General features: G+C 50.4%; 2 protein-coding genes across 2 annotated transcripts in view; one reads left to right on the top strand and one right to left on the bottom strand.

Annotated features, from left to right (window-relative positions):
* The first annotated feature begins 1,557 nt into the window (after positions 1-1,557).
* Positions 1,558-5,807, top strand: LOC147981933 (non-specific phospholipase C2-like). The gene is made up of 4 exons (XM_087514170.1): positions 1,558-2,252; positions 4,243-4,760; positions 4,869-5,048; positions 5,152-5,807. Exons 1-4 carry the CDS (start codon positions 1,672-1,674, stop codon positions 5,472-5,474), a joined length of 1,602 nt encoding a protein of 533 aa, XP_087370296.1. The 5' UTR covers positions 1,558-1,671; the 3' UTR covers positions 5,475-5,807.
* Positions 5,808-6,736: 929 nt separating this feature from the next.
* Positions 6,737-23,771, bottom strand: part of LOC147981932 (uncharacterized) — a 51,316-nt gene continuing 34,281 nt past the window's right edge. Inside the window, exons 4-9 of the mRNA XM_087516146.1 lie at positions 8,606-8,910; positions 8,311-8,514; positions 8,016-8,189; positions 7,572-7,931; positions 7,278-7,487; positions 6,737-7,188 (exon numbers count right to left, since the gene is read on the bottom strand). Coding sequence (XP_087372272.1) covers positions 7,012-7,188; positions 7,278-7,487; positions 7,572-7,931; positions 8,016-8,189; positions 8,311-8,514; positions 8,606-8,910 — 1,430 coding nt within the window. The 3' untranslated portion in view covers positions 6,737-7,011. The remainder of the gene's footprint in view (positions 7,189-7,277; positions 7,488-7,571; positions 7,932-8,015; positions 8,190-8,310; positions 8,515-8,605; positions 8,911-23,771) is intronic.

Raw genomic sequence — 23,771 nt, 5'->3', positions numbered from 1 at the left:
TAGCCACACTGAAAAACACGGTATGTGCTATATTTTTGATAGAACAATATAAGTCAGGTATGAACAGGGACCAACTAGGCGTAAATCGATTCATAAACATTCGATCCCAAGTCGTTTCTTTCTAAACCCTTGGATCAAGATCCAACAGATCGTAGTGCCAACTCTTTTTTTTTGCGGGATTTGTAGTTCCAACTCTAGCCGCTAGCACTGTTTCTCTTCTTCCTATGTCCACTGTCGTATCCAACACATACCGAATCGTCTGCCTCCGAAGCCCCGCCCTCCCCTCAAACTTCCCCACCGTCGTGTTGGCGCCACCCTGGCCATATCCCTCTAACCCCGGTGAACCTACAGATTTTTCCGAAGAACCTGCAGCCTCGCACTACTAAGATAGACACTCGACGAGTCTGCACCCCCGCACCTGTAAGATATACACCCAGAGGCTGATACTTCCCCGACGAGCCGATGGCTGCTACTTTCTTTCCATCTGAAATCGACTGTGCCAAAAACATAATGGCACTATCAATAGTTCTGCGAACAGCCTGCATGTGAATCTCTTCGCAAAGTGGTTAACTCTGACAAAATAATTTCCCCTCACTTAGTCTGCCTGCAATGAGAGTATCAAAAACGGTATCATGCTTGCCAACTAGATATTTTTATGAGATGGCACACAATTAAATGAAGAAAGAGAGAATTTGGTTCCATATCATGATATTGTATCAGATTGAATGTTGTTCAACAATCTAAGATAGTAACTATGATACCATTGCGGGCAGCCTTAACTAGATAAGATTAAATACACATACTTGGTATAATTTTACATCTTTTTACTATTGCCAAGATTAAATATTATCTTATGGCAAAAAATATATATATATATCCATTGACGTGGTAAAGATATGCCAAAAGAAATTTCGTTGACCCATTGCTAGATTCCAAGGAATTAATAACGAAGATTTGGCTACGAAATAGCTAATTCTGACAAAGTAATTCCCCCTCACTTAACTTCTGTTTCGAACAAAAAATCCCCTCACTTAACTGGATAAGATTAAATTCATGGATGGTATAATCTTAAAAAATTTCTATCATTTCCTAGATTAAATGTCTTTTTATTGTAGGATATATATCCATTAGCGTGGTTGAGATATGCCAAAAGGAATTTCGTTGACCCGTTGCTAGATTTGGAGGAATTAACAGTAAAGATTAATTGTGTTAGCTACGAGTACATCGTCATGGCTACAAAATGGTTATTTCTGACAAAATAATTTCCCTTCACTTACCTGGATAAGATTATATACATATACTTGGTAAGTAGTATAACCTTTACATTTTTCTATTATTGCCTAGATTAAATACGATTTTATTCCAAGAAAATATCCAAGACATGCCAAAAGGAATTTCGTTGACCCCATTGCTTGATTTGCAGGAATTTTATTAACGAAGATTAATTGTGTTAGCTAGGAAATACATCACGGCAGCCCTGCATGGCCGTAGCTAATTTGGCCCGTCCAGAAGATGTAAGTAGACCCCGCCCACCGCCGTCCACGATAAAAGGACAACATCCTCCACCACCACCCCACAAGCCGGGCGGGGTCCATCTCCCTCACGAGCTCCCCCAAAATCCTCCGCTCTCCGCTACTGCGCTGCGCACAGAGATCAATCAGTCGACCGACAATGGCGGTTCCCACGCCGCAGCGCCGTCTCCTGGCGGCCGCCATGGCCCTGCTCCTCGTGCTCGCCTCGTCCGGCGCGGTGGCGCGCGCGGGGATGAGCGGGCCGATCAAGACGGTGGTGGTGGTGGTGATGGAGAACCGGTCGTTCGACCACATGCTGGGGTGGATGAAGCGGCTGAACCCGGCGATCGACGGCGTGACGGGCGCCGAGTGGAACCCGGCCAACGCGTCGGACCCGTCGGCGGGGCCGCGGGTCTACTTCGGCGACGGCGCGCAGTTCGTGGACCCGGACCCGGGGCACTCGTACCAGGAGATCCGGCAGCAGATCTTCGGCTCCGACGACGCCACGGGACCGCCGCGGATGAACGGGTTCGTGCAGCAGGCGCGGTCCATCGGCGGGGGGAACATGACGGACGCCGTGATGAACGGGTTCGCGCCCGACAGCGTGGCCGTGTACCGGGAGCTGGTGGCGCAGTTCGCGGTGTGCGACCGGTGGTTCGCGTCCGTGCCGTCGTCCACCCAGCCCAACCGCCTCTTCGTCCACTCCGGCACCTCCGGCGGCGCCACCAGCAACAACCCAGAGTACGTACGCCCTCCTTCTTCAGGCCTTAATTCTGTTCTACAATCTCTCTACCTATCCATCCGGCGAATGCGTCTTGATTCTTTGCGTGTCCGTGGGCGCGCGTGGCGGATCCGATTCCAACCTGCATTGCGGACGGAGAGGGGTGGGTTGGTCGCCAACAAGAAAAAAAATAAATTTATGGATGGTAGGTTGTTGGGGATGATGCGCGCTTAGATAGGAACAAGAATGAATGTCACTTTTTTTAGGGTTATAGGAACAAGAATGTCGTGATCGTGCTAATTGTAGAAAAGTGCTAGCTATACGAGGGAGGGAGTTGCGTATTAGCAGCACGAACACGATGGATGGAGACGTTTATTTTAAGTAGTTTGTATGTACTCCCTTCCTTCGGAATTACTTTTGTGTACACACACGTATATGTATGAATATATAGGCACCTTTGTGATTTAATGGTTTCCATGTCTGTGGTTTTCATTTAGACTAGTCTCGCCATCTATTAATAATATAATCTGCTTGAATGGTCATAATCACATCCTAATAGTACAATACTAGTAAGAATTCTTTTTTGGATTACACTGGTTAGGTCGTCAAATCAGTGGTCTTGTTTTGGTCAAAACTAGTACAGTACAGTAGCTCCGTGGCAGCATGTGCAACCAGACGTACTCTGTTGCCGGAAGGAGCTAGTAGTACTACTAGTCTATAGCTTGCGCTGACATTAGGGTGAAGCAGAGTGGGCGATTTATGTCTGGCTGGGACAGATCATTCAGTGTGGTAGTGGTACCACTTTCATCTTGTGTGTAGGGCAAGGGCAGCTCTTATCCGAGTGCTTTTCCTCTTCCTTGGTTGGGCAGCAAAGCCAAGCACTCGTTGGGAAAAGAGCTTTAGCCTGACATTACAGTGTCTAATGTGAGAGGACATCCCTCGCACAAATAATAATAATCCAAGAAAGTGCGATTTGATTGGAGAGGCCGGCCCGACACGAGGAACCCAAATCCCGGCTGCCAAATCTTTATATGGGCCACGCGTTGCTTTCTCGCGCCTCTGCTTTTTGTCACGCTGGTGCTGGATGCGGCTAATCAAACAGGATTAGAATAGATTGGTACGATCGGCTCGTCAATCAAATAACTAAATCGGCAGAGGACGGTGCGCACGATCAATCATGCATCCATGTGAAACTGACGCGACCTGGCAATACCCTCGCGACATCTACGCGGTGGCCCGCCTCGCTGAACCGTGGGACCAGAAGGTTGACTGGGCTCACCGTCAGTGAGTCTGTCTCGACACGTCTCTTTCAAAGTTTCGGTTGTCCAGCCAGGGCCAGTGACGAGAGTGGAAATCCGTGCATGCCCGGCTCTGTCCGTGACACAAGAGAGCTGGCTGGCTGGCTGGCTGACATTTATTCGGCCATGCGACCTCCCATGACCTTTGTCGGTAGTAGGAGTGGTACATGCGCATGGGATGAAGCCAAGTGAGATGCGGCAAGACTCCTCTACTGTACCCTCAACGCCTTTCCAGGGTACTTTTAAATTACTCATCGTAAAAATGAATGTATTTAGAATTAGTATTATCCATACCTGTGAAAAGTAATTCGAAACGGAGAAAGTACAAAAAAGAAATGAACCACCGACGTTCGTATACAGAGTAGCAGAGGGCGTGTCTCATTTTTTATAGTACAGAAATGAGCAAAACAAAGTCTCCACTAAAAGAAAACTAAACAAAGTTTAGCGCCTCTATTCCCTAAATCTCAGAAGGGATCCAGAGCATATCCTTTCTTTTACCTGTCTAAAAAATGCTTTCTTTTACATCTCACTCAATAAAATGTTCTCTTGTCTGCTACAAAAATGTTTTCCTTTACACGAAGGAAGCAGTTTCGGGGAGCAGGAACAACATTGCTATCCTCACTTGAACTGAACAGAGCAAAAAAAAAAAAAAAAAAACCACAGCATGAGCTACCCTGAGCGTTTTTCTGACAATACTGTTGCACCTATGCAGGTTGCTGGCCAAGGGGTACCCGCAGAGGACCATCTTCGACAACGTGCACGACGCGGGCCTCTCCTTCGGCATCTACTTCCAGGACGTGCCGGCGGTGCTCTTCTACCGCAACCTCCGCAAGCTCAAGTACATCCTCAACTTCCACCCCTTCCACAACGCGTTCCGTGACCACGCTAGCCGCGGCTCCCTGCCCAACTACGCCGTCATCGAGCAGCACTACATGGACTCCAAGGACCACCCTGCCAACGACGATCACCCTTCGCACGACGTCTACCAGGGCCAGATGTTCGTCAAGGAGATCTACGAGACGCTCCGCGCCAGCCCCCAGTGGAACGAGACGCTCATGGTCCTCACCTACGACGAGCATGGCGGGTTCTTTGACCATGTGCCCACCCCTGTCGATGGTGTGCCGAGCCCCGACGACATCGTCGGCCCGCCCCCATACAACTTCACGTTCAACAGGTTGGGAGTGCGTGTCCCGGCCATCTTGATCTCTCCATGGATTGACAAGGGAACAGGTCAGTCAGCGCGTTCTTTGTTATTATGTGCAAACTAAATGCTAGCTAGTGCATAATTCGCCAGCTATATATATACTGTCTTTCTGACAATTTTTGTTTCGGTTTCAGTTATGCATGGGCCGAATGGAAGTCCAACCCCGACGTCACAATTCGAGCATTCTTCGATCCCCGCAACCGTGAAGAAACTGTTCAATCTGCCACAGGATTTCCTGACCAAAAGGGACGCATGGGCTGGGACCTTCGAAGGCGTCGTGCAAACCAGAACTGAACCGAGGACAGATTGTCCAGGTAATTTGTCAAGTTCATCATACGACTTGGTGTCACCACCTGGCTTGCTTTGTATTCTTGCGATGAGTTGCTTGCTTATCCATGGAAGTTATGAAATGTGCAGAGCAACTCCCGACGCCGACGAGGATCCGGCAGACGGAGGCGAACGAGGAGGCGAAGCTGAGCTCGTTCCAGCAGGAGATCGTGCAGCTGGCGGCGGTGCTGAACGGCGACCACCAGCTAAGCAGCCTGCAGGAGAGGATCAGGGAGAGGATGAACGTGAGGGAAGGCACCTCCTACATGAGGAGCGCCGTGCGGCGCTTCTTCGAGGCTGGCATGTCTGCCAAGAGGATGGGCCTCGCCGACGACGAGCAGATCGTCAAGATGAGGCCCTCCCTTACCACCAGAATGACCTCCTCCCCTGCAGATCAAGATGATAGTCCGTAGAGGGCACAGACCGACGCATACATACCATACATAGGATGAAGATTGATGTTGGGATTACCAAAATTCCTAGTACTACACATACATACATAGAAGATCGATCGACCAGAGTAGCGTAGCCAGTGCGATATGGTGTGCTCGTGCTACAGTACATCGAATGGAAGTGATGTAGGATGGATGGATGAATTTGGTATCCATGTATGTGCATGCCGGCCAATGGTCGGCCTAGAAAGAGAGACTGCACAAGGAAGTCCATGGACCCATGCAGCAACCAGCAATCTGTATGCTGTTTATGAATCGTCATCAAGCAGGGCCAATATATAGTTCATCCGACCATCACCGTGGAGTCGACTGGCTGGTTGTGGGTCGTGACTATAGACCTAACTAGCAAAGATAATTAACATGTTCATCTAAAGCCATGAAAGGTCAGGAGGCTAGCTAGGATCTTATTCCTATCTCGGTTGGCACCTGGTACACACTACACTACACAGAGCTCTCCGGTGCCTTGGCCACCTCGGCTGGAAACACCTCGTGCCTACTTGCGGCCTACCTTTTCGGTGTTCGGCTGCTCAAAAAGTTTTGCAATGGGGAACTTCCGCGTATAGTACTTTATGCTGGCGTCGCCTAATATTGGTGAAAAAACCTATACATAGTATGCTTATAAACCTGTTTTTTTTGTTACACTACCAGAATCGCCCCGTCGGGATAGGCCTATGCTGACGGCCCCCGTCGGCATAGGGCCGTCGGCAACATATGCGTCGGCACAGCCAGGGAGGTCGTCGGCATAGAAAAGCCGTCGGCATATATGATACGCCGACGGGGGCCGTACATCTATGCCGACGGCCCTAGCCGTCGGCAACTATCACGCCTAACGGCGGCCGCCGTCAAGTCTGCCCAACGAACGGTCGCCACGTGGCACCACTATGCCGACGGCCTAGTCGTCGGCTTAGTCAAAAACTATGCCGACGGCTCGACCGTCGGCATAGGTGTGCCACGTGGCGACCAGCCGCTGCTCTAGGACCAGGGCTATGCCGACGGCCTGGCCGTCGGCATAATTTGAAACTAAGCCGACGGCCAGGCCGTCGGCATAGTCCTTCATACAGAGCTCCCAGTAGCTGACACGTGGGCGCCTATGCCGACGGCCTAGCCGTCGGCATAGTTTTTAAACTAAGCCGACGGCTATGCCGTCGGCATAGGCGCCCACGTGTCAGCTACTGGGAGCTCACGCTAGCCCTATGCCGACGGCCTAGCCGTCGGCATAGTTTGCTTTTGCTTTTTTTTTTCTTTTTTCTGTTTGTTTTCAGATCAATTCAATTCAAATAGCAGCACATATCAGCAGATATATATGATGAGATAAACATATAAAACACAACGGGATATCATCCGGCACCATCACAACAATATATGCATAAGCATCATCACACACAAGTCTCTAAATGAACATCATCACAACCAACATAAGCATATAGAGAAGCACACAAGTCATCTAAATGATCATCACCACACACAAGTCATCTCAAGCATCATCACCACACAAGGATCATCGAGCACCGCGGAGGTCGTCACCGCCAAGACGGCCAAAGCCCAGGTCGTCACTGCTAGCGGCAGCGCTACCGCCAAGACCGCCTCCGCCTCCGCCTCCGTGGATCGGAGTGGTCGGGCTCCGTGTCTCCGGAGTGCTGCGAAGACCACCGCCAACGGTAGATCCACATGTTCCCTGGATGCTGAAAAGACATATGCACGGGATATATGACTGTGTTGAAAGGCATGGCATGCTTTGGGTGAATAGATTGGGGATGAACTAACTGGCGAGGGGCCAGCGTTCTGTGCCACAAACTCCTCAAAGCTCATCAGCACTGGTTGTGCTGGAGGGCATTGTGCTGGAGGGAACTGAGGACACCTGCCGGCCGCCATATCCTGAAAAGCCTGCTGCATCTGGCTATCCCTCTGCACTTGGTGTTCATAAAGCCTCTGATGCCACGCCATGGTCTCCTGGCGTGTGTACTCCATGTAGGCCTACAGTATGACATGATGGAACTCATAAAACTACTAAATGCGGAAAATGAAGTGAGCAATGAAGATAAGAGGGAAAATACTTACAGATTGTTGCTCCTGAAAGAGGGACTGTGTATTGGCCACTGGCTGGCTCGTGCGCTGGCTCAGGCTCGGGTCGATCCGACGAAGCTGTGTGTAGGAGATACTAGGAGTGATCACAGCATCGAGAACCGCCTCCCGACCGTGCTCCTTGGGCCCCATGCTCACCACCGCCCTGTCGTCCAGAGGCGCCGCAATGGGGTCAGGTGTGTCAGGATGCAACTTCAGATACGCTTCGGAGTAGGCCTGCTTCCTCCCCGCGGTCTTCTTGCCGTAGTACTGGGGCTCGCCAGGCTTGGAGTCCTTCCGCGTATGGGCGATCTCCCACGCCTGCATGTCTGAGAGCGGCCGCTTCAGTTTCTCCTCCTGCACCATCAAACAGAGATTAGTCATACATAAGAAAGTGATGGTAAATAGAAGAAGAAGAATGTTTAATGGGGTTAGTCATACATTAACTGCCTTGTGGAGATAGTGGTTTCGGTTTCCCTGAGCATGTACTCCCTCCGTCCCTCGGTTAGCCTTATTTTTGGTTCTCATAGCCGCCCAGACTCCAGCCTCATCACACCAAAGATCCACCAATGCCGCCCAGGACTCGTCTTTTCCATAACACCAATTTGGACACACCTACATAATAAAAGCATAATGGCATGTAGGTGTGTCCAAATTGGTGTTATGGAAGCATAAAGCATAAAGCATAATGTACCACAAGGTAATGAAAGCATAATGAAAAATCTTTTATACTTACCGCCAAGAACTCGGGCCTCTCCAAGGTAATGGCCATCCTCCGCGCTTCTTCCTTGGTCATCTTCACACCAAGATAGTCATGGTAGTATGTGGAGATGGCCACATAGCGCACCTCGTACTGCATCTGGCGGGCCTTCTTCTTGCATTGGCGCAGCACGATCTGGTCCGCTCTAGCCCTGTGCTCCGAAAGAACTCGATAGAATGTCTACAATCATGCATGAAACAAGAATGGAAGAAGCCATGAGTTAAATCATTCATGAAACTAGAATGGACTTGTGCTTCTGAAGAGAACTCACCCAGAAAGTAGTGATCACGGCCTTGGCATGGGTCTCATGGTCCGCGTGGCGGGCCGCTTCCCAGTGGTCCCAGCTCGTGGCCAAAACCCGACGGTCCGGCTGCCTGACTGGATCAGGACAGTACAACCCCGGCCAATATAACTTCAGCAAGACGGTGATGAGGCCGTTGGGAATACGGACCCCTTTAGAATATATCCAGTTGCTGCAAAAGAATGAACTATTAGCATGTGACAAGCAAAATAAATAACAACCGGAATAAGCATGTGACAAGCAAAATAATGAACCACTTACTCTTTTCCCGTGGGCTCAATGAGCCACTTCTGCTCCTCAGTAGCAGGAACCTGCTTTGGTAGCTTTGCGTTGCCACGCAGCCACCCCTTCTTGTCAACCCCCTTCCCGTCACCACCATCATCCCCGCCACCACCCTCCTCCTCGCCTGCCTCCCCCTCCCCAACCTCCTCCCCAACCTCCTCCTCCTCCTCGCCTGCCTCCTCCTCCACCTCCTCCTCCTCCTCCTCCTCCTCCTCCACCACCACCTCCTCCTCCTCCTCCTCCCTAGAGGGTACCTCACTAGAGGAGGGCGTCGAAGACAACACCCCTAAGTCGGTGAGGGTGCGCTCTTTCTGGCCGCGACCCCCTGTAGTGGCTCTCCCCCCAGCACCTCGTCCTCTAGAGGCTCTCCCCCCGCCCCCTCCTCCTCTAGGGGCACCTCTTCCTCGACCTCCCTGTGAGGAGTCATCGTCAAGTAGCCGAGGGGGAGGATTACGTGCTCGACCACTCCGACTAGGCAGGCCGACGACCTTGCATAGGAAACCCACGCCGTCGGCCTTCCCCTTGCCCATGTTCCACGAACCTGCATTGAAAAGAGAAAATGCAATTAGTAAATTAATGAAATGAAGGAAAAGGCATGATAATAAACACATTAATAAAAATGCATAAAAAGGCATATTCCTAAACTATAGAAAAAAATACTTGAAACGTACATCTGCTAGAACCCATATGAATCATCACTGTTGTAACCTCTTTCTCGGTCCGTCTCATCATCACTATCAATCATATCATCTTCGTTGTCCGACGGAGGTGGAGGCTCTTCCTCGTCGTCAGCGTCTTCGTTTAACTTTTCTAGCATAAGTATGTCATTTTCATTGACAATGATCTCACCATCATTCCGTGCATCATCGACGTTTGGGTCCACATCATCATCACCCAATGGTCTAGCGTCATTGTTTCTAACCACATCATCATCATCATCATCAGGTTGCTCTTGATAGAACACTCCCTCGTATGTCATGGGGTTAATGTTGTAGTAATCGTCTTCATTCGGGTCTGGTAGCTTACCATGTGGCGACACCTTGAACACAACTTCCCAACCCTTTAGATACACTTTCTGGCATGGGTAAGGCAGATAATATACTTGTGTAGCTTGGGTAGCCGCAATGAAGAGATCGGCTCCGGCATAGACGGTTGATGGTTTAACTTCGACCAAACCAATGGAAGGCGTATGTTTTACCCCCTCCCGCGGATCGAACCATCAACATTTGAACACAGGCAGACTTAGGGTCTCACGCCCCTGGCGGAATTTAACCTCGTATATATTTTGTACCCTTCCGTAGTAGTCTACTGAATTTTGACCGGGGGTGTACACTCCAGTATTTATAGTTTTGGGATCGGGGCGGCTGTTTTGGTGCTCCTCTGTATGGAAGCGATACCCATTCACATCATACTTTTTACATGTCATGACGGCAGGGTCAAAACCCATGGAAACCCATCTCAATTCATCATCCATAGATATGTTCGGATCTTTTCCCTACAAGTATAATGGAAATTGTTGCGTGCATTAGTTCGGTTAACTAATAAATGTTGAAGTAGGTATTTAATAGGGGAGTGTGGAAAATTACTTTCTCCATGAACCAAGCAACAAAATTTTTACGTCCAGGGTTTCCATGACGGAGAAGAGTAAGTGCCTCCGCCTCAGTAGGAGGATTCACTCCCGTCCATTCCTCTTGAACGAAATCACTAAAAAAAGATAAGCGGTGTTAGACCGGGACTAAGTGAACATGAAACATGATGATGTGGAAGACATAAAGGAATGGTGTAGTGGTATTCCACACTTCCTCAACTTCCTTGATGTTGTGCAAGATATAGAACATGAGGTCCTCCCACTCTTGTCGTGGCATGTTATAAGATTTCGAGGCCCCAGCCCTCCCACCTTGCGCGTTGAATAGATCGATCCTGGGTTGATACTTGGGCTCTTCTATATTGTATCGAGGCACCTTGTTATGCAGATGGGGAACGTGGTCTGGATAGTATGATGTCCTGAGGTCTGACACCTCCTCTAGGATAACTGCCTCAGCTATGGAAGCTTCAATCTTAGCTTTGTTTCCACATTTCCGTCGGAGATGCTTGTTCTGCCTCTCAGGGCCGTACTGCCAGCGATTTTGCACAGGGCCCCCCAACAATACCTCGTTCACGAGGTGCAGAATGAGATGTGTCATCGGAGTAAAGAAGCCTGGCGGAAAGATCTTCTCTAGCTTGACTATCAACTCCGGTGCCTTCTTATGCAATTTTTCAATCACCTCTTTACTTACTTCTTTAGCACAGAGCGTGCGGAAGAAATGGCTAAGCTCGGCAAGCACTCGCCAGACATGCTCGGGGACATAGCCTCGAACCATCACCGGCATTATCCGCTCAATCCATACATGGTAGTCATGACTCTTCAGGCCGGTCACTTTGCCGGTTGAAAGATTGACTCCCTTACTTATATTCGATGCATAACCATCGGTGAACTTCAAAATTTGTTTCAGCCAGATAAGTACTTCTTTTTTTTCTGGCGGTTTAAGGACAAAGTCTGCATCTGGCTTGAACCAGTTTTTTCGACCACCTGTGGGAGGCTTCATGTTCAGGCGTGGTCTATCACAAATTCTCTGTTGATCGGCTCTAGCTTTTACGTTATCCTTCGTCTTATCAGGAATGTTGAGGATCGTGTGGAAAAGGGACTCTGCCACATTCTTTTCGGTGTGCATCACATCAATATTGTAAGGAAGTTTGAGGTCCTTGAAATAGGGAAGCTAAGAGAAGGGGGTAATGTGCGTCCAGTTGTGCGTCTCACCATATCCCTCGAAGCCTATGGCTTTGGCTTTGGCTTTGCCTTTGACTTTAGGCTTGAGAGCTTTTAGCTGAGCAAGAACATCTGCCCCCGAAAATGTTGGAATCTCGGTTACTTCATGAACAACCCGGCCTTTCGTGAAGTTCTTCTTGTCTTCCCTGTCTGGATGGTCTGGAGGGAGGAACTGTCGATACAGGTCAAAGGCTACATACTTGCCACCCTTACTCAGCCAAATCATTCGCAGAGCCTGCATGCACACTGGGCATGGCATCTTACCACTTGTACACCATCCGCAGAATAGAGCATAGCCGGGAAAGTCATGCATGCAATAGTGCAACCAAACTTTCATCAAGAAATTTCTCTGCAGATCCCGGTCGTATGTCAACCTCGGAAAGTACCAAGAATGGTGCAAAGCATCCACAAGCGGCTGCATAAACACACCCAATTGCTTCCCCGGGTAGTCAGGCCCCGGAATGATGAGCGACAAGAACATGGTCTTCCGTTGCATTAGGGCACCGGAGGAAGATTGAGCGGAATTACAAAAACAGGCCAGCAGCTGTATGGATTGGACGACATACCATATGTATTCAACCCATCACCTGATATGGATATTCTGACATTCCCAGCCTCGGCTGCTTCCTCGGGGTATTCTTCATCGAATGACTTCCATGCTTCCCCTCCCGATGGATGTATGATTTTTTTTGGATTGTACCTTATACCTTCCTTGTGCCACTTCATCATTTTGGTAGACTCCTTCGTGATGAAAAGGCGCTGCAGTCTTTTTATAAAATCAAGATACCGAAGAACCTTAACGGGGATGGTTAGCTGCTTTTTCTCACCATCCTCACCGACCACCTCAATGTACCGAGACAAACCGCACTTCCTACAGTACTTGTCATCCGCATACTCGTGCCTAAACAAAAGGCAATTCTTCGGGCAAACATCTATTTTCTCATAATCCATAGAGAGTGCCTTCATGATTTTCTTTGTATCGTACATGCTTTTCGGCAGTTCATGACCCTCAGGGAGGCTGTTAGCCCATACTCCCAGGAATGCTTCGAAGCATTTCTGGCTACAGCCGTACTCAGCCTTGACTGCAATCAGTTGCGAGATGGCATCCAGCTGAGATATTTTCGCACCCGCATAAAGAGGATTCTTCGACGAGGCCAAGACCTCCAAGAAGGCCTTTGCGGTTGCCTCAGGCTCCTCCGGTTCATTCTCTGAAGGTGTCGCATTTGCCGTTTCTGCAACAATGACATCATCTAGCATGTCCCTGACCCCGTCGTCCTCATATCCATCGATGCGTTGTCGCATCACCTCCTCTCTACCACGGTCCTGCTCGGCTATGTTTATCGGTGGCATGTCAAAGTTTGGCATATATCCGTGCGTGCGAAGGTGCTCACTCATGTCCGTCTGATTTCTACGGTGACGTCTGGCACATCTCGCACAGGGGCATGGTGGGATAATTCTCATTGGACGACGGAATATCTCCTTCAAATACACATCGGTTTTCGCGATCCACTCTGATGTTACTCGATTCCGACGGATAAAACCACTATACATCCACTGATTATCTGCCATCCTCTGCTTTTTTGCAACCCACACAACATAATTAAGGATTCACTTAAATTAACCACATCAAATTTTCAGTTTCTACCGCGTTTAATCCACCTACATCTCTAATAGGTAAAGATGGGTCCTAATCCCACCCGAGGATCTGTAGATTGAGTACGTTCTCCATTCTACCCCGTTCCGAGACAAAATTTCGGCAGCACCTCCCCGCTGTTCTCCAGATACACGTCTCGGCAAATAGCCGAGAGAATGTGCTCCGGAGAACAATGGGGAGGTGCTGCCGAAATCCTGTCTCAGAACGGGGTAGAACATGGAGAACATACCCAATCTGCACATCCTCGGGCTATCCATGGAAAACGCTGGACAATCCGAAAGAGCTACGGTGATAAATATGCAATTGAATGCATATTTATCGATGCAGCCCTTTCGGACGGGAGACGCCTAGGTTACGCCACTTGACTTGAGAATGAAATCTAGTGACATTATTCGTAGCTCACCCTCGGCTGTAGAGGAAGTAGTTGAATAGTGGAGGGACAATCGGGGTCCAACAGCTCCTACGACGATCACTCCACCAAGATGGAACACCACAGAACCTGCACCGTGACAAAATTTAAGAACATCGCCGTCATCATCTATCATCATGTAACAATCATCGAAGCATAAAAAAATAATCATCATCATCATTTATCATGATCCAACAATCATCATCATTTATCATCTCTTTCGCAAAAAATGGAAATCTGTCATCGTCATCATCTAAAAATTATCAAGGCATAAAAAAAGCATTATCATCTATCATCAACATCATCATCTATCATCATTAACATCATAATCTATCATCTTCTATCATCTATTTTTTTTGCATTTCTTGCTTTTCTCACATTTCTAACTATCATCACATCATCTATCATCTAACTATCATCATACATAATGCATGCATTCATCCATATAACCATATATCATCATACATAATGCATCCATCCATCTATCATCTAACTAAATTAAAAAATTGCTTCAAAGAGGGAGGGAGGGAGCTCACCGTGGGGGAGGGCAGGCTCAGGGGGGGGGGGGCAGGCACGGAGGGGGAGGCGGAGGGGAGCTCGGGCTCGTGCTAGGCCGGCCAGAGCAGCGGTAGAGGAGGGCCGGTGCAGCCTAGCCGCCGGCCGGAGCGAGTGGAAGGGCGGGGGGGAACACGGGTGGGGAGGCTGCGGCGAGTGGCAAAGGAAGGGCGGCGGCGGCCCAGAGCGCGTGTGGGGCGGCGGTGGAGCAGGGCGAGGGAACGGCGGCAGCAGCGACTGGAGAGGAAGGGCAGCGGCGGGCGGAGCCGAGGATCCGGCGGCGGTGCGGGTGTGGGTCGGGAGGAAAAGGGGGAGATGGGGAATGGGTGGTCGGGGGCGAACCGCAGTGGATAAGGTCAATCTATGCCGACAGCTTGGCCATCGGCATAGGCTTGGCCCTTTGCCACGTCACCGATCCGTGGCCGTGCGCGCTGCTATGCCGACGTAAGCCGTCGGCATAGATACTTTGCGATTTTTTTTGTTATGACATATGTGTGACTCTCAGCACAATGTAAAAAATAGTAGGGCCTACCTCCGAGACATGGCGGCAGCGACGCCCGTGAGGGGGGCACACCCCGGAGTCGCGTGTCAAGTGCCTGAGCATGCCACCATGCTTCCACAAGCATAGTAGGGCCCACCGCAACACCTGGCGGCATTGCTACCCCCTTCGGTACCCCGTCCCGTCTAACCCTGACATAGACGACCGCCGGATCTAGCTTCTTTGACTTTTGCCGGACTGGGTCTGACCGGTGGACCTTTTCACCTGATTTTCATAGCCCAGCCCATAGCTGCACCCCCAACACCATCCCGGCCCAACCCACCCAAAGATACCCTCCGTGTCGGTCCGACGTGGCTGTTTCCCCCCTTCGGGACACGGCGGCAGCCACGCCCGTGAGGTCTACATGGAGGGACGGGGGCCCTGGTGGGGGGTAGCAATGCCACCAGAGCGTCGCACCGGGCCCTCATACATGAGGGGTGGTGTGATGGCATGTCTGAAGAGGCGGCATGCGTCTCCGGGGTTAGCCGTCTACTACCGTGTCATCGCCGTCCGTGAGGGGGGGGCACGCCCCGGAGACGCGTCCCGCCTCTTCGGACATGCCACCACACCACCCCGCATGTATGAGGGCCCGGTGTGACGCTCCGGTGGCATTGCTACCCCCCAGTGCCCCTGTCCCACCTAACCCTATAACGTTTGACCACGGGATCTAGCCCTTTGACTTTGCACGGACGGGCTTTGACCAGTGGACCTCCCCACCCGGTTGTGTTAGGTCAGCCCATAGGAACACTTTGGAGCAACATCCGGGCCAGACCCACAGCAAGATCCCCTCCGTGTAGACCCCACGCGTCCGTTTACCCCCTCCAGGTGCCGGCGGCGGCGCCGTCCGTGAGGGGGGGCACACCCCGGACACGCGTGCCGGGCGTTTGCAACCGCCACAACACTTCCAGACTTGTGAGAGGCCGCCTACGCAAGATTTGGCGGCATGCTAGCCCCCGGAGGCCGCCGGCCACAGCCGTAGACGCACGAAGGGCAATCCGCGTAGAGGGAATTTTTCGGATACTTCTCCATCACCAAAAATTATGAAAAAATACCATCGTTCCTATAGCACATGTGCCCGCATCGTGCAAAAAACTCATGATTTTATCGCACTCCGAGTATTTAGTAATATTGACGCCGCATCGTTACCGCAGAACGTCTACTACCGTGTCATCACCATCCGTGAGGGGGGGCCACGCCCCGGAGACGCGTCCCGCCTCTTCGGACATGCCACCACACCACCCCGCATGTATGAGGGCCCGGTGCGACGCTCCGGTGGCATTGCTACCCCCAGTGCCCCCGTCCCGCCTAACCCTGTAGCGTTTTTCGGATACTTCTCCATCACCAAAAATTATGAAAAAATACCATCGCGCGTCTATGGGCTGACCTAACACAACCGGGTGGAGAGGTCCACTGCTCAAAGCCCGTCCATGCAAAGTCAATGGGCTAGATCCCGTGGTCAAACGCTATAGGGTTAGGCGGGACGGGGGCCCTGGGGGGTAGCAATGCCACCGGAGCATCGCACCGGGACATCATACATGCGGGGTGGTGTGGTGGCATGTCCAAAGAGGCGGCACGCGTCTCTGGGGTGTGCCCCCCCCTCACGGACGGCGCCGCCGCCGGCACCTGGACGGGGGAAACGGACGCGTCGGGTCTACACGGAGGGGATCTTGCTGTGGGTCCGGCCCGGATGTTGCTCCAAAGTGTTCCTATGGGCTGACCTAACACAACCGGGTGGAGAGGTCCACTGCTCAAAGCCCGTCCATGCAAAGTCAAAGGGCTAGATCCCGTGGTCAAACGCTATAGGGTTAGGCGGGACGGGGGCCCTGGGGGTAGCAATGCCACCGGAGCATCGCACCGGGACATCATACATGCGGGGTGGTGTGGTGGCATGTCCGAAGAGGCGGCACACATCTCCGGGGTGTGCCCCCCCTCACGGATGGCGCCGCCGCCGGCACCTGGACGGGGGAAACGTACGCGTCGGATCTACATGGAGGGGATCTTGCTGTGGGTCCGGCCCGGATGTTGCTCCAAAGTGTTCCTATGGGCTGACCTAACACAACCGGGTGGAGAGGTCCACTGCTCAAAGCCCGTCCATGCAAAGTCAAAGGGCTAGATCCCATGGTCAAACGCTATAGGGTTAGGCGGGACGGGGGCCCTAGGGGGTAGCAATGCCACCGGAGCATCGCACCGGGACATCATACATGCGGGATGGTGTGGTGGCATGTTTGAAGAGGCGGCACGCGTCTCCGGGGTGTGCCCCCCCCTCACTGATGGCGATGACACGGTAGTAGACGTTCTGCGGTAACGATGCGGCGTGAATATTTTTAAATACTTGGAGCGCGATAAAATCATGAGTTTTTTACACGACGTGGGCACATGTGCTATAGGACTGATGGTAATTTTTCATAATTTTTCATGATGGAGAAGTATCTGAACACTTCCCTCTACGCGGATTGCTCTTCGCGTGTCTACGACTGTGGCCAGCGGCCTCCGGGGGCTAGCATGGCGCCAAATCTTGCGTAGGCGGCCTCTCACAAGTCTGGAAGTGTTGTGGCGGGTGCAAACTCCCGGCACACGTCTTCGGGGTGTGCCCCCCCCTCACGGACGGCGCCGCCGCCGGCACCTGGACGGGGGAAACGGACGCGTCGGGTCTACACGGAGGGGATCTTGCTGTGGGTCTGGCCCGGATGTTGCTCCAAAGTGTTCCTATGGGCTGACCTAACACAACCGGGTGGAGAGGTCCACTGCTCAAAGCCCGTCCGTGCAAAGTCAACGGGCTAGATCCCGTGGTCAAACGCTACAGGTTTAGGCGGGACGGGGGCCCTGGGGGTAGCAATGGCACCGGAGCGTCGCACTGGGACCTCAACCGTGAGGGGGGCACTCCCCGGAGCCGTGTGCCGGGTGTCTGCGCCTGCCACCATGCTTCCACAACCGTAGGAGGGCCCACCGCAACGCCTGGCGGCATTGCTACCCCCCAGGTACCCCGTCCCGTCTAACCCTGACACAAACGACCGCTGGGTCTAGCCCTTTGACTTTCGCCGGACGGGATTTGACCGGTGGACCTTTTCACCTGGATGTCATAGCCCAGCCCATTGCTAGACCCCCAACACCGTCCCGGCCCAACCCACCCCAAGATTCCCTCCGTGTCGGCCTGACGTGGCCGTTTCCCCCCTCCGTGACACGGTGGCAGCGTCGCCCGTGAGGGGGGCACACCCAGGAGTCGCGTGTCGGGTGCCTAAGCCTGCCACTACGCTTCCACAACCATAGGAGGGCCCACTGCGACACCTCGCGGCATTGCTACCCCCCAGGTACACCGTCCCGTCTAACCCTGACACAGACGACCGCCGGGTCTAGCCCTTTGACTTTCACCGCACGAGGTTTGACCGGTGGACCTTTTCACCTGTTTGTCATAGCCCAGCCCATAGCTACACCCCCAACATAGTCCCGGCCCAACCCACCCCAAGATTCCCTCCGTGTCGGCCCGACGTTGCCATTTCCCCCCTCCGGGACACGGCGCCAGCGACGCCCGTGAGGGGAGGGGCACACCCCGGAGCCGCGTGTCGGGTGCCTGAGCCTGCCACTACACTTCCACAACCGTAGGAGGGCCCACTGCGACACCTCACGGCATTGCTAACCCCCAGGTACACCGTCCCGTCTAACCCTGACACAGACGACCGCCGGGTCTAGCCCTTTGACTTTCACCGCACGGGGTTTGACCGGTGGACCTTTTCACCTGGTTGTCATAGACCAGCCCATAGCTACATCCCCAACACAGTCCCGACCCAACCCACCCCAAGATTCCCTCCGTGTCGGCCCGACGTTGCCGTTTCCCCCCTCCTGGACACGGCGGCAGCGACGCCCGTGAGGGGAGGGGCACACCCCGGAGCCGCGTGCCGGGTGCCTGCGCCTACCACCACGCTTCCACAACCGTAGGAGGGCCGACCGCAACACCTGGCGGCATTGCTACCCCCCAGGTACCCCGTCCCGTCTCCCCTCTCCGCAACACGACGGAAGCGACGCCCGAGAGGGGGCAATCGATATATATATATATATATATATATATAATCGAGATATGTTTTTCTGTACATAAGGCACATTTAAGTTAATCTAATTATTTTGGGAAAAAATAAAAAGGAAAAAGAGAAAACAAATAAAATATGAAAAAAATATTAGAAATCTATGCCTACAGCTATGCCATCGGCATAGCTACAGCCACAGAAGGGTAGAGCCATGGATCGATGACGTGGCGTATGGCGCGGATCGATGACGTGGCACCGCCCATGGGCCAAGCCTATGCCGACGGCAAGGTTGTCGGCATAGATATGCCACCCCACGGACTGGTGAGCGTTTCGGATCGTTGACGTGGCAGATCACGCGGATCGATGACGTGGCAGATATGCCGACGGCCACCGATAGGCCCCGTCGGTGTAGGCTTCACACCGTCAAAGGATGTCGCCACCCGGGCAGTCGGGACCACAGATATGCCGAAGGCATCCTCTATGCCGACGGCCGACGTAGGCATATTTATTGGGATGCCGACGGCCCTTCTATGCCGACGGCCCCCGTCGGCATAGGTGGATGTATGCCGACGGCTTTCCTACGCCGACGGCCTGGCCTGTGCCGTCGGGATAGATCTGTCGATGCCGACGGGGGTCGTCGGCATAGATTTGGCCGTCGGCAATTGGGTAAATTCTGGTAGTGTTACCTTGTTCATTTAATAGAAAAAAATAGTTGAAGTTGTTTTCAACAACTTTCTACTCTTTTCCCTTTATTAATTCACAAGTGCAAAATGTTTCATATTATTTTACTAAATGATTCGACTTCAACGTTGACTAGGTGGAATAAGTCGAAAAGAACACAAACCATGATATACGCCATAAAAGTGAAAGCCAAAACGAAGATAGTTAAGGTTGTTAATCTCTATAATTGCCTTTTGCATCCTGATGTTCCACTGCGACTCACCCAAGAAAATTGCACAACAAAAATCCGTCTAAACTGGACTAACTCAGAGATTCGAAAAGCCACATGAGCCGAATATTGTGAAAACCTTAAATCATTACACGTTTGGACACACTTTGGTTTAAGACAAGAGGTTTGCAAGGTGAGCTACCATTGCTTGCTTGTTGTACTATCAACAATGAAGATCTTAGGTACACAGATTATAAAATGGGAGAACCTCTAACCAAAACAAATTTGATGCCATCGTGAACACCATCATTGCCAAGAGGTTTGCAAGGTGAGCTATCGCCGCTTCATTGTTGCACTGTGAGGCACCACCATTACCAAGAAAATCATACATTTTGTGATATCAAAACACCATAAGAGATAACCCCGACATTTTTCTTCCTGCAATAGTAGATGCCATTACCACCGAGACGTTGATATGTGATGGGTTTGGCGTTTGGTGGCGTGTCGGCTCTATTGGGTTGGGAGCACTCCAGAGTTTGCTGCTTCGATCATTCATTGGTTTTGCTTTGCTTCCCCTCACCCGATTTCGCTCACATTTCCCCTTTTTCCATACCTTTGTTTTGCGGAGTTATTGGAAAATTTTGGGAGCGGGGGAGGGGAGAGGATATATGAGGGGGGAGTTTGCAAGATTCTCGCAAAGGTTGCAACGTAATCCCAAAAGCATCGGAACCCAAACATAAAACACCTATTGCAACACAACGAAACTAAAACCCCCCAAATTTAGCCCACCAAATATAAAGAGGTTAAAAAAGAGACCGGCGAAAAAAAGTGTTGATGAAAAATGGCACAAGGCACGCGTCTATTTCTTGTCCTCAATCATATTCAAGTAGTTCCAATCTGTTCCGGGCCTCCCCTCCTTCTCGATGTCATTTGTATTCCATTCGATATTATTTGTTTAAGAACAATTGTGGTTTCAATTATATTTGATACCATTTTTGTTGGCCGATAGCTTGATGTCATGCATACACGTCACTCGTGGTGCGTCCATGCATCTATGGTTATGTCATTGCAAACGAAAATGCATGTAACATTTTTATGCCTACTATATCCCCACAACCAGATACATATATACGCTTGCACTATCCCACATAGACTGAATCTCAAAAGTACACATTAATTTGGAATATACGAGGAAGGGTAGCAGGAGGGACATGGTGTTGGGTTTCGTAGTAATTTCAAAAAATTTCCTACGCACACGCAAGATCATGTGATGCATAGCAACGAGAGGGAAGAGTGTTGTCTACGTACCCACGCAGACCGACTGCGGAAGCGATGACACAACGTAGAGGAAGTAGTCGTACGTCTTCACGATCCAACCGATCAAGTACCGAAACTACGGCACCTCCGAGTTCGAGCACACGTTCAGCTCGATGACGATCCCCAGACTCCGATCCAGCAAAGTGTTGGGGAAGAGTTCCGTCAGCACGATGGCGTGGTGACGATCTTGATGCACTACAGCAGCAGGGCTTCGCCTAAACTCCGCTACAGTATTATCGAGGAATATGGTGGCTGGGGGCACCGCACACGGCTAAGGAATAGATCACGTGGATCAACTTGTGTGTTTCTGGGGTGCCTCTGCCTCAGTATATAAAGGATTAGAGGGGGGGAGGCTGGCCGGCCACAGGAGGCGCGCCAGGAGAGTCCTACTCCCTCTGGGAGTAGGATTCCCCCCTCCAATCCTAGTTGGAATAGGATTCGCGGAGGGGGAAAAGAGAGAGAGGGGGCCGGCCACCTCTCCTAGTCCTAATAGGACTAGGGGAAGGGGGAGGCGCGCAGCCCATGTAGGGATGCCTCTTCTCTTTTCCACTAAGGCCCATCATGGCCCATTTAGCTCCCGGGGGGTTCCGGTAACCTTCCCGGTACTCCGGTAAAATCCCGATTTCACCCGGAACACTTCCGATATCCAAACATAGGCTTCCAATATATCAATCTTTATGTCTCGATCATTTCGAGACTCCTTGTCATGTCCGTGATCACATCCGGGACTCCGAACAACCTTCGGTACATCAAAATGCATAAACTCGTAATATAACTGTCATCGTAACCTTAAGCGTGCGGACCCTACGGGTTCGAGAACAATGTAGACATGACCGAGACACATCTCCGGTCAATAACCAATAGCGGGACCTGGATGCCCATATTGGCTCCTACATATTCTACGAAGATCTTTATCGGTCAGACCGCATAACAACATACGTTGTTCCCTTTGTCATCGGTATGTTACTTGCCCGAGATTCGATCGTCGGTATCCAATACCTAGTTCAATCTCGTTACTGGCAAGTCTCTTTACTCGTTCTGTAATACATCATCCCGCAACTAACTCATTAGTTGCAATGCTTGCAAGGCTTATGTGATGTGCATTACCGAGAGGGCCCAGAGATACCTCTCCGACAATCGGAGTGACAAAACCTAATCTCGAAATATGCCAACTCAACATGTACCTTTGGAGACAGCTGTAGTACTCCTTTATAATCACCCAGTTACGTTGTGACGTTTGGTAGTACCCAAAGTGTTCCTCCGGTAAACGGGAGTTGCATAATCTCATAGTTATAGGAACATGTATAAGTCATGAAGAAAGCAATAGCAACATACTAAACGATCGGGTGCTAAGCTAATGGAATGGGTCATGTCAATCAGATCATTCTCTTAATGATGTGATCCCGTTTATCAAATAACAACTCATTGTTCATGGTTAGGAAACATAACCATCTTTGATTAACGAGCTAGTCAAGTAGAGGCATACTAGTGACACTTTGTTTGTCTATGTATTCACACATGTATTATGTTTCTGGTTAATACAATTCTAGCATGAATAATAAACATTTATCATGATATAAGGAAATAAATAATAACTTTATTATTGCCTCTAGGGCATATTTCCTTCACATGGTGTGGCTAGTCTTGGTCACCCATACCAGCTTTCTCTGGATAACTTCCTTGCCTTGCCAATACACTGAACTGAAGGTCAAGACTCCATAGCACAACCATATGTACGGTAAATAATCCCACAATAGCTATATATAAGTTGACTAAATTGATTAAATTAAAATGTCGAACAAGAAAGATACCACCAAGATACCAGCAGGTGGATGTTTACATATGATGTTGTGTTCACTATCAAATATTTTTACAGTCAACTTGTTATTGTCAACAATGACTTCCCACAAAAATGTATGTGGAAAATAAAATTTCCTCCTTCATTTTAAATATTTCTATGGCTGATGATTAAGAAGAGCATATTAACCAAAGACAATTTGCTCCAGAGAAGTTGGATATGTAAAACAATGTTGTGCTTTTTGTGGTATTCATCTTCTTTTTTTCAAACGCATAGTTGCTAAATTGGTTTGGATTTTGTTCAAGTGTGCTTTCGATTTGAGAAATTTTCCTGATAGCTTAAACACTTGTTTTGGTGCTTGGATTAAAGATAAATAAAAAACTAGTACTGGTGGGTTTTTTTTGCTATCTTCTGGACTATATGGAGATGCTTCTATGATATTGTGTTTGAGAGAACACAATTACGATCTTATTATTCTCATCAAAGTGATATGTCACTGGATATCTCTTTGGGCCAGTTTGTCGATAAAGGAGGAAAATCGAAGTGTGCGGATGCTAGGGGTAAGTAGGGATGGCAATCATAGGGTATGGGAGGGTGCGACCTTTTTCTACCCAAACCCATACCATTATCTTTTTTCTATACCCATCCATGTCAATATCCATGGGGCACAAATTGGTACCCATGCACATACCCTTCAGGTATCCTATACCCAATGGGCATCCGATGGGTACAATATATAACATTGGCATGATTAATATAAGACAAGAAAAGGGTCTAAAACTAAACCTCAATAACAAGATTGTGGTGGGCACAAGAACACCACCACAAAATCGAAAACTAAACCATCATCTTGATTACCAGCACCAGTC

The sequence above is a fragment of the Triticum urartu genome, chromosome 3A (assembly GCF_056163025.1).
Source record: "Triticum urartu cultivar PI428250 chromosome 3A, HENAU_Tu73, whole genome shotgun sequence".
In the NCBI taxonomy this organism is placed as follows: Eukaryota; Viridiplantae; Streptophyta; class Magnoliopsida; order Poales; family Poaceae; genus Triticum; species Triticum urartu.
The sequence above is the reverse complement of the archived record's forward strand: the minus strand, read 5'-3'. Positions and strand labels throughout refer to the sequence as shown.